The sequence below is a fragment of the Puma concolor genome, chromosome E1, assembly GCF_028749965.1.
Source record: "Puma concolor isolate L17-30 chromosome E1, mPumCon1.1.hap2, whole genome shotgun sequence".
Lineage (NCBI taxonomy): Eukaryota > Metazoa > Chordata > Mammalia > Carnivora > Felidae > Puma > Puma concolor.
In genome coordinates, this window is record NC_141680.1 from 47,447,022 (window position 1) to 47,459,030 (window position 12,009).

General features: G+C 35.6%; 1 protein-coding gene across 6 annotated transcripts in view; it reads left to right on the forward strand.

The window, feature by feature from the left end:
* EFCAB3 (EF-hand calcium binding domain 3) overlaps positions 1-12,009 on the forward strand; it is a 235,506-nt gene that overhangs the window by 28,521 nt on the left and 194,976 nt on the right. For all 6 annotated transcript variants that reach the window (XM_086687643.1, XM_086687646.1, XM_086687641.1 and 3 more), the window contains 4 exons: positions 1,705-1,758; positions 9,211-9,315; positions 9,968-10,021; positions 10,396-10,500. In XM_086687643.1, coding sequence (XP_086543769.1) covers positions 1,705-1,758; positions 9,211-9,315; positions 9,968-10,021; positions 10,396-10,500 — 318 coding nt within the window. The remainder of the gene's footprint in view (positions 1-1,704; positions 1,759-9,210; positions 9,316-9,967; positions 10,022-10,395; positions 10,501-12,009) is intronic.

Genomic DNA, 12,009 nt, shown 5'->3' on the forward strand with positions numbered 1-12,009 from the left:
CAGCATCAGTATGAATGATGAATATAGTTCAGGCCATCAGGTTGATTAAACGGAGGTCAATTAAGAGATCTCCTATATGAACAAATCCGTATTGAGACATAGATTTCCCAGTGGAAATCCAAATTCAACATATGAAAAGTAAACTATTTTCCCTGTTAAATTCATTCCTAGTTATTTTCTTATTTCTCTGCTGCTGTCATCTACCCACAATTGCCCATGAAATAAGCCACAAACTATCTTTGACTTATGTTCCCTCATTTTCCCTCCTAAATATATCCCAAAGACATATTCTCTGACTTTGCTACCCTACTGATGAATCTTCATCATCCTTCACTTACTGCTACAGAAGGCTCCCAATTGGTGTAACAGCCACTGGTCACACTGCCTTAAATTCATTCCGTACACACTAGCCTGAATGACTTAACCAGAGTGAAAAGCTGACTTTGTCATTCCTCCGATTAAAACCTTTCAATGGGGGTGCCTGGGTGGCTCAGTCAGTTAAGCGTCTGGCTCAGGTCATGATCTCACAGTTCCTGAGTTCAAGCCCTGTGTCAGGCCTTGCACTGTTAGCGTGGAGTCTGCTTGGGATAGTCTCTCTCTCTCTGCCCCTGGCCTGCTTGCTCTCTCTCTCTCTCTCTCTCTCTCTCTCTCTCTCTCTCAAAAATAAATAAATAATGAACATTAAGAAATCTTTTAATTAAAAAAAATACTTTCAGTGAACCCCTCTTACCTTATATGCATTGAGTCTTGCAATATTCCAGACACAGTGCTAAGCATTTTTATGATAAATTAATTTATTCATTCATGTAATAATGTCTATTGAACACCTAACACCTAGCAGTCTCTATTTTAGCCTTAGGAATACAGCCATAAACAAAACAAATTAATGTAAATTTTGTGGAGCCAAGATTTTTATGTTTGTTTTCCCCACTACTCTAGTCCCAAATCCAGGCAATCTGATGTCAATGTCTAAACTGTTGGTTTCAGGGGCGCCTGGGTGGCACAGTCGGTTAAGCGTCCGACTTCAGCCAGGTCACGATCTCGCGGTCCGTGAGTTCGAGCCCCGCGTCGGGCTCTGGGCTGATGGCTCAGAGCCTGGAGCCTGGAGCCTGTTTCCGATTCTGTGTCTCCCTCTCTCTCTGCCCCTCCCCCGTTCATGCTCTGTCTCTCTCTGTCCCAAAAATAAATAAAAAACGTTGAAAAAAAAAATTTAAACTGTTGGTTCCAACCAATCTCTTTCAAATCATCTTTCCACTCCCTACATGACATTTTTCCCTCAAGCAAAATTTAAAAGCTTTAGTTTTACCACACACTCTGCTCTTCATTGATCCTTTTCCTGAAATTTTTTGTCTTTCTCCAATGATAGAAAGCAACATAATACCACAAACAATGGTTTTAAATGTATACCAGTCATGTGTTATCAGCCATTCCTAAAGAAACATGGAGTTCGAAACAGAACGAATCCAAAAGACTGAAGAGAACATTTTACCTAAGATAAACTGTATGATTCAAACAATCTTAGTGTCCCTTGCAGATAATGGAGCTATCTATCAAAATCCAAGAATTATAAATTTAAAAAAGGACAAGATATAGTGAATGGCTTTCATCTAGGCTCTACTCTAGTTCATAATCTAAGTGTTTTATGCTTTATTTTTTTTTTGAGTTTGGATTTTTTCAGTGTCTAAATTTTGTCTTGACTTATAGATAAAGGGAAGGTCAAACTAGATACGTTGATTGAAGAATTGAGTTCTGTTTTAGGTAAGTGAAAAGTTACTTAATTCTTTACACGGTTCAAATGATATTTTCTACCATCCCTTTATTTGTTAATTTCACTATTTTAACCTTTCATTGATTAAATATTTCTACCTGCTTTGATAACCTATTTATTTTTGATAATCTGTGCTTTTGCAACAGAGGTACTAGGTCTTTACCTATGAGAAGAAATTTCAAAATTTAGGTTATAACTGAGATACTACATGTAGACATAATTATTTGAATAGGTCATCAACAACATAATTTTCTGCACAGTGATATTAGCCTTATATTATTATATGTAGTATTTTCCTCCAACATTATGAAGATGTGCCTTTTATTATAAATAAGGAACAATATGTATTTTTAAGTCTGGTATTCACTCCGCATAATACAGCAGGTGACCTTAGGTCTTTGTTTTTCATCTGGCAATAGAATATGGTACTGTCCAAATACATTTTGTTCTGTCTTTCACAATTGGTATTCTTTTGATAACGTTCTATTATAGCAACAGACTTTTCTTAATAATGTGAGAATGTTTTTATTCCTAATTCCACCGTTTGATCCTCACTCAACCAAAGCCCCAGGAGAGATTATCAGGAACTGTCCAGACCTTCACTATTGTTGATTTTCTTTGAGATGAGAGGACATCTGAATGTCAGGATAGTTTCATCCTGGTTTTGCCTCTGAATCATTTGTTTAATTATTTGTTCATACAGCAGCTACATAGAAGCATTTAAGACTCTGAAAAGCAGAACTCAAACAGCTGTGAGACAAACAAAACTAGCTGAAGGTGTTATAAGAAGGCAATGGAAGGCAGTCTAGAATCATGGTCCAGTATTTCTTAGGCCTGAAGAAAACTAGTCCCAATAATGCCTTAAGTCTACCTTACATAATCAAGTTATCTTTTCTTAGATAAATCGGTCTATGGTATGAATCTAAGTACAATACGCACTATTAACAATGGGGCAAATCCCCCTCTAGTCAAAAGAAAATTGAAGGCAATTCTATCATTTATCCAGGGAATTTTACCTGGCTTATTGTACTGAATAATAGGGCATGGACTGTATGATATGCTAAGTCAGCCACAAATTTTTCTTATTACTGTAGATGGAATACATTATACTTAGGAATCTGTTCCACTAGATATTATTTATTTCCCCAGAAAAGCTTCTAATCTCATGGACTCTTTATAAGAAGAAAAGGTCCATCAAGAGTATTGGAAAGTCATGAACAATTCATACACATAAATTGTCACTTAGCCCCACAGCAATTCTTTAAATTGATTTGCTAGTAAAAGGCTGAGTTATAGAGTTAGGATTGTCCTAACTGTAGCAAACTGATTGTCTCTAGTAAAACTTAAACTTTAATAAGTTATTGGTACTACTAAGGGAGATCATGATAGGCTAAATCAGAAGTATATAATTAAGTAATAAAAAGAATAAATATGACAAAATAAGAATAAAAATACGTGAAAAGTATACAAAGCACTGACAATCAGTGTTTTCTTATTCTCATGATCTTACATGGAAGCTGTCTACTTCATGCAGTTTTCCACTTGTTCTGAGGGTCTTGGATTTGGGGTCAGCAGGTGACTTATATGAACCACCTGCTTCTTGGACTCTCTGAAGAACCTCAGTTTGAGGTCTTTAATGTAATTTTCCAATTCTGATAATGTCTCTTAAATATTAGCAGAAGTTTTTGTGTTCAAAAGACAGTGAAATTTCTGAATAATAGGCAAAACTTCTTGTATAATCATGAATAATTACCAAAAGAAAATATATTGCCCTACAATTGAATAGATAAGATGGAATGCTCTAGGTAGGTAATAGGACATCTAAAAGTTTGTTAACCACTATGTGTGCTATGCATTTTTGACAAAAGAGTGTTTCAACCCATCCAGAAAATAAACATAATATTATTAGTACATATTCATAACTCAGAAGCAACTATATAAAATCCATTTGGAAATGCCCAAATGGTCCCTTAAGGTATAGTTCTAATTCAGGGCTCAAGGTTACAGATTTTCCAGAATTATTTTTATTTCAGAGGAGGCATGAATTGGTGATGTCCTCTAATATAATACAAAATATCTTAATCAGTTTTTAATAATGTGGCAAATTTGGGGCACCTGATTGAGCGTCTGACTCTTGATTTTGGCTCAGGTCATGATCCCAGGGTCATGGGTTTGAGGACCACATCAGGCTTCATGCCTAGCATGAAGCCTGCTTGGGATTCTCTCTCTCTCTCTCTCTCTCTCTCTCTCTCTCTCTCCCCCCCCCCCTCTCTCCCTCTCTCTCTCAAAATAAAATTAAAAATACAATAATGTGGGGTTTTTATTCCTACAGTGATATGTTGTTTTATGTAGGATTGTGGCAAATAATCAATTTGAAATGTATGCAAGGAGGTAAAAATCCTGGCTTTGCCAGATCTTATTGTCATGGATATTATAATCTGACCATTCCAATATTTCTTTACAAAATTGAAGTCAAATTGTGTGATTCTATAATGGAATCTTTGAATCTGATCCTACACATGTTTTTCTTATCTATAAGAGGTCACTCAAAAAGAACTTTAGTTTAGGGACGCCGGGGTGGCTCAGTTGGTTAAGTGTCTGACTGTTGGTTTTGGCTCAGGTCATGATCTCGTGGTTCATGAATTTGAACCCCATGTCCGACTCTGCACTGACAGCACAGAACCTGCTTGGGATTCTATCTTTCTCTCTACCCCTCCCCTACTTGCATGGGTGAGCATGCTCTCTCTCAAAATAAATAAATAAACTTTTTAAAAAAAACACGAACTTTAGTTTGTAAAAATGAAAAAATGAGGCACAGACGGAAAGGACATATTTGCAAAACACATATCTGATAAGGAACTTATATCCAAAATATTCAAAGAATTCTTAAAACTAAACAATAAGAAACCAACCCTAATTAAAAAGTGAACATGGGCACCTGGGTGTCTCAGTTGGCTGAGCATCTGACTTCGCCTCAGGTCATGATCTCATGGTTTATGAGTTCAAGCCCCGCATTGGGCTCTCTGCTGTAAGCGCAGACCCTGCTTCAGATTCTCTGCCCCATCTCTCTCTGCCCTTCCCTTGCACACTCTCTCTCTCATAAATAAACAAACATTTTTTTAAAAGTGAACAGAAGATCTGAATATTCACCTCACCCAGGAAGTTATACAGATGGCAAATAAGGATATGAAAAGATGGTCAACATCATATGTCATTAGGGAATTGCAAATGAAAACAATGAGAGAATGCTATGTACCTATTAGAATGGCTAACAAAAGGAACTCTTATTCATGGTTGGTGGAATGCAAAATGGTAGAGTCACTCTGGAAGACAGTTGGGCAATTTCTTACAAAGCTAAACTTAATCGGTATTACCATAAGATCCAACAGTTGCAAATTAGGTATTTACCCAAATGAGTTGAAAACATGTCTACACAAAAACCGCACACAAATGCTTATAGTAGCTTTATTCATAATTGCTGAAACTTGGACGCAAATAAGATGACCTTCAATTAAAGAATGAATAAACAAATGGTGGTACCTTCACATAATGAAATATTATTCAGTTATAAAAGGAAATGAGCTATCAATCTATGGAAAGACATGAAGGAATCTTAAATGCATACTGCTAAGTGGAAGAAGCCAGTCTGAAAAGGCTACATACATATTGTGTTATTCCAACATATTACATTCTGGAAAAGGGAAAACTATAGAGACAGTTAAAAGATCAGTGGTTTCCAGGAGTTTACGGGGGGTGGCATAGGAAGAAGTGATGGACACGAGAGTCACAAGGGAATTTTGGTTCAGTGAAACTATTCTGCATGTGACTGTAATCGTAAATACGTGACATATTGCACTTGTCAAAACCCATAGAACTGTATGATGCAAAGGGTAAACACAAAGGATATAGCTGGATCAGTAAGAGAAAAACATGTAGCAGCTTCTAGAAGAATCTATGTGAAGGCTTCCTATGCTCTCCTTCTTATGAAGGGTCACACATAACATACTTTCCCTCCAGCAGCAAAAATGCAGTTTCACGTGTGTGCCCAGGGAAGCCCATTAAGCCCTCAGTGCCCAAGGTTTTTTATTGGAGGCTTGTCACATAGGCACTCTCTGCCTAACAACTCTCAATATACCAGACTCCCAGAAGAAAAACAAATATTCACCATAAATCGCATTGTTTGCACAAGTCTAGGCACAGTGACTTAGGCTTATCAGTTGATATTGGAGGGAACATTCTGAAATCTGAGTTCCCGTATGCCAGCCAAGTGCCACCTGGCAAGCAGGCTCTTGTAAAGATCGCAGACTTAGGTTTGCTGTGTTAACTCTTTTCTGCACAGTCTATTTAATAAGACGATCTGCTACAGCATTCTCTCTAGTCATTATATCATCTGTTTTACTGTGGACTTCTACCTTTATGATAGCAATTTCTTTGAGCAGCATCAAAGCACCAAGTAATAATTACTACAAAAGTATGTCACCTATCCTTTAGTTTTACCAGTTTGAAATCTCTAGAAAGGGCAATGTTTAGTCACTTGAACCAATATTATATCTGTTAAGGACTTGGATCTTTCAAGAGAAACTAAACTAATTATTGCATATTTAGCCTACTATGTCCCTTTTCACTTTTAAGACAAGACCCACCAACAAATAATATTAAATCAGAGTGTGGTACTGAAGTTTCCAAATGATCTGTTTAGGATATGGACCCTTCTTGAACTACAGAAATTGTAATTACAGAAGTAGAATTCTTCTCCACCGGTGAAGGAAATAGAGTCACTGGATTGAGAGTGATATGATAGTAATCATATCTCCACCATGGATAGTAATATGGGGAGAAAGTAGCAATAATCCATTATTAGTAACCAACTAGTCAAAACAATATTGGATACTTTCAGGTAGCAGTAGAGATTATAATTGTATATAGTGCTGTCAGATTTAAATATGATCTTAATGTGAGATCTGAAGATGTTTTGACTAACTTTAGAAACGGCTGTTTCTCTGAAGCAAGGAGGATAGAGCCAAGGCTACTGAATTAAGGGATAATCTATAATAAGCAATGGTCTTTGTGTATTGATGTGCTATGTTAATGCTCCTGAAGTGTCGCCTGACCTCATGCACTGATAATCTAGAATGAATCAATCTGACTCTTGTCTTGAAGGGTACTCTCTTTCTCAAAACAAAAATTTCACATAAAGAGCAGTTTATAGTTTAATTTTTTTTTTTTTCAACGTTTATTTATTTTTGGGACAGAGAGAGACAGAGCATGAACAGGGGAGGGGCAGAGAGAGAGGGAGACACAGAATCGGAACAGGCTCCAGACTCTGAGCCATCAGCCCAGAGCCCGACGCGGGGCTCGAACTCACGGACCGCGAGATCGTGACCTGGCTGAAGTCGGACGCTTAACCGACTGAGCCACCCAGGCGCCCCATATAGTTTAAAATTATTATTAAACATACAAAGAAACAAGTCACCATGAGTAAGACCCCCATAATGAACAACATTTAGCAGATGAGCAGAGATTGTAGATTTTGTTTTTTTTTATTTTTATTTTTTAATGTTTATTTATTTTTGAGACAGAGAGAGAAAGAGAGCATGAATGGGGGAGGGTCAGAGAGAGGAAGACACAGAATCTGAAGCAGGCTCCAGGCTCCGAGCTGTTAGCACAGAGCCTGATGCAGGGCTCGAACCCACGGACTGAGAGATCATGACCTGAGCCAAAGTCGGACGCTCAACCGACTGAGCCACCCAGGTGCCCCGAGATTTTAGATTTTGGAATTATCAGACCAAAAATTATTAAATAAGCATGCTTAATATAGTTTAATAATCAAAAGAGAGGCTGGAACACATAAGTAAAGAGCAAGCAATTTGGTAAAGAACCAAAAAGACTTTTGAGAGGTGAAAATAGTAAAAATTTAAAACATTTGTCCGTTTCTTCCAGATTGTCTGGTGTATTGGCATATAAAATTTCATAATACTCTTTTATAATTATTTGTATTTCTGTGGTGTTGATTGTAATCTCTCCTCTTTTACTCATGATATTATTTATTTGGGTCCTTTCTCTTTTCTTTTTGATAAGTCTGGCTAGGAGGCTATCAATTTTATTAATTCTTTCAAAGAACCAGCTCTTAGTTTCATTTATCAATAATAGCCAAACTATGGAAAGAGCCCAAGTGTCCATCAACTGATAAATGGATAAAGAAGATGTGTATATATACAGTGGAATAATACTCAGCCACCAAAAAGAATGAAATCTTGCCATTTGCAACAATGTGGCTAGAGCTAGAGTGCGTTATACTAAGTGAACTAAGTCAGTCAGAGAAAGACAATACCAGGCATATAGCACAGAAAGACAAAGAAATGGAGACTATGAAAGAGAGGTTAAGAGACACCGAGGATAGATAAGAAAATCTTATATATATCTATTTGGAATTCCAGGAAGAAAAGAGAAAGAAAGCAAGACAGAGGCAATATTTGAAGAGAACTTTCCAGAACAGATAAATAGTATAAATCTAATGAAGCCAAGTGACTCCTAAGCAGAATAAATAAAAAGAAATTTATACTAGACATATGCACTTGAAATATGCAACATATCTAATTTGTGAACTAAAAGTTTAGGATTCTAGGCAGCAAACTTCAGAGGTTCCCTTTACACTGATTTAAACAAAAGGCTTAACTAAACCAAAATTGTTTTTCCTTCTTAAAGTTACAAAAGTATAATAATCAAAAGATTATTTACCATAAAAATAGTACAAAACAAAAATTACTGTGGAAGCCTGAGGCCCTGTTTTGAAACATACTTTTTAACAAGTATCACTATGTGTATTTTTATATATATTATATTAATTATTAATTCATATTAAGGCATGTAATCTTTGTACCTTTCTCGATTTATGTGCCTAACATTATACTGCTCCTAACATAATTACAATTTCAAACCATCAGGAGAACTACTTACATTTCTATTTTGTGAAGAAAAGACCCAAATTATTATTTTATTTTTTATATATTTATAAACCAGCCAAGGTGATAATAAATTTTAATTTTGGGGAGTGCCTGGGTGGCTCAGTCGGTTGAGTGTCCGACTTCAGCTCAGGTCATGCGTGATTTGATCACATTCATGAGTTCGAGCCCCACATTGGGCTCTGGGCTGGCAGCTCAAAGCCTGGAGCCTGCTTCAGATTCTGTCTCCCTCTCTCTCTCTCTGCCCCTCCCTACTCATGTTCTGTCTCTCTCTCTCTCAAAAATAAATAAACATTAAAAAAAGGTTTTTTTATTTTAATTTTTTGTTTGTTATAGATTATGTGATTCTTAAGTACCGATGAAATTATCTTAATGGCACATGAGTAAAAATATTGCTAGTTAACAGCATTTGATTGTAATCAAACACTAATTTTGTGTTCTTCGCAAGTTCTTTTTTATCACCATTTCTGTCTTTTCTAGGAAAGCAAGTTGATGTCAGTGATGTAGATAGTGCTCTGAAAGACATGAAAGTTGAGGTCACAGACAAGGAATACTTTAATTTAGTAAAAACTCTACCAGTTGATGGTAAGTATTTAAAATATATATGTATACTTCAAGGGGTTTAGACTACTTGCCTGTGAGATTTTCTTCTAAAATGCTGTCAGACTGTTACAGGTTGTTTTGTTTTATTTAATCATTTTTGAAAATTTTTAGCATTATTTAGAATAATTCTAAATAATTATTTTAGAATAAAACTAAAATTTTAGTTTTTATTTTAGAATAAAAACTAAGTGACCCAAAAAATCAGGGTCATTTCATTTTCATTATGGTAATCAATAGCTATTTCCCTTAATCTTGCCAATAAGATATGTGTATTGTTGTCCTTAGTTCCATTAATATTCCTGAGAGTAAGTGGAAAAATGTAAAAATGGAAAAAGAAAGAATGTAAGGAAAGAAGTCAGAGGTAAAAATAAATCAAATGAGATATGTTTTATAAGTTTTAAGCCACTAATCCTTGCCTTTTATGCAAAAGTGAATAAATTTGCCTCATTAAAAATCTTTCTCCAAACCAACTTTGTCACTATTTGAGAGGAAATTAGGTACATTTCAGAAAAATCATTAAAAAGTCTATTTTTTTGAAATTATGGAAATAGGGGGAAAATTGTAGAATATTTATTATTTAGGTGAATCTCCCTTATTATTTTTCTCTGACCGTGAATCATGTCTTTTCTTACAGCTGAAGGAAAGGTGTATCAAAAAAGGCTGCTGGATGGTGTGAAGGCTCTTCAAAGTGAGTGAGAAGTATGATGAGAAAACAGATATATCTGTGATATTCTCTTATTTTTCATATACACAGATTTATTTTTATTACATTAAAAATTTCACATGTGTATTTCCCAATATTTATGGATATGTGATATATGCCATAAATCCCTAGGAAATTACCCAGCCCTTTTCGAACTTGCACTATGTTGATATGAACAAAAAGATAGTCTGAGGAGGAGACTCTACATCTAGTCTTCAAATTGACCCTCCTTATACCGTTGACTAGCTTTTACTGGACCTTAAAGTCTTCATGAGTAAAGTGATAACCATAATATACATGAATTAGTAAAGAGTTTTTCTACATCTTGGTTGTTTTTATGATAATTTGTCTCTCCTAAGGAGGAAAGGTGGCTATGAATAACCTCGTCCCATTTCTGGAAAATATGGGGATTAAGCTATCACACAAAGAACTTGAAGATTTTTCACAAAACCTACCAGTTGATGGTGAGCATTGTACATAAAAATGCATTCCCTTTAGGACAGCTTGGGTTTGAGAGTATCCATAGACCAGTGATAGTGTTTATTTAGTATCAACAGGGCATTTTTTAAAGGATGTGGCTGAATTCAAGTTTCACGTGGAAGTACATCCTGTCTCTTCTTTAAGAGAGTGTTCTACTATGAATAATTAAAATTGGTGAGAGTACTGACAGACCATTCTCAGATCAAAGAATAAAGAAGAAAATGAAAACAGAATGAGAAACATTTAAAAGAAACACTAAACAATAAGAGAACAGCCTATGATGAAGAATGATTCGAATTGACTAATGGTTGGGGTGCCTGGGTGCCTCAGTTGGTTGAGTGTCCAACTCGATTTCAGCTCAGGTCATGATCTCATGGTTCATGGGTTCAGGCCCTGCATCAGGCTCTGCGCTGACAGTGTGGAACCTGCTTGGAATTCTCTCTCTCCTGTTCTCTCTGCCCTTCTGCTGTTATCTCTCTCTCTCTCAAAAAATAAATAAAAACGTTTAAAATGTTTTTAATGAAAATAAATATAAAAAATAAAAATATTTAAAACATTGACGGATGGTTATTTCCAGTATATATGCCTCAGCTATTCTGATATAGTCAGAAAGACTAAAAAGGGATAGAGAGAAACATAATAAGAATTTTAAAAACATACTAGATATCAAGCATAATAATACTATTACAATATGTTATATATAACATGAGATTAAGATGTTGAGAATATTAATAAAATGAACATTTTTCCAGCGTAAAATAAATAAATTACCTATGTTGAGCAAAGAAGTGAAAAAAATTGAGAGACCAATAATAATAATTATTGCAAAAACCTATCAAATAATTGTGTCTATCAACTGTCCACCACCACCTATCACTCTAACAACAGGTGACAGGCACAGAGAGTTTTAGGAGTAAGTTCTTTCAAATCTTCAATTTATTTTAATACTATCTAAACCGGTCCAGAGGATTCCAGTTTGAGATGATGAAAAAACCAAAATCTGTCTAGTTTTTCTTTCCTCCAACACCTAACAAAGTGAACAAGAACAAAGAGCTACAGGCAGAATTGAAGGTCTGATGGGAAGCCCAAGAATACCATCCCATGCACAGATCTGTGGTTTGGTTAAATGTCTTTACCGAGTTCATTCTACTTAACTAGAGCAACGAACCCTGTTGGGACATTAAATCAAACCTCAGATATGGGAGCAGGGCTCACATATAATGAAGACCATGTAACATATCACCACACTCTCTGATTACAATAGAAGTGAGTAGAACAGTTTTCTTTAAATGCATCTAGCTGAAGAAAGCTAACTGGTCTGAGATGCTTTCAAAAGAGCAACTAAACATTGTTACATTAAATCCTGAGAATAAAATGAAATTCTGAACACAACTGCTGAAGTATATGCAAAATGAAAAGAAAGGATATGGCACCAATTCTAGCATTAGCACAGCAGAGAAAAATAGCAAAAGAAAAATAAGGAAAGCAGATGG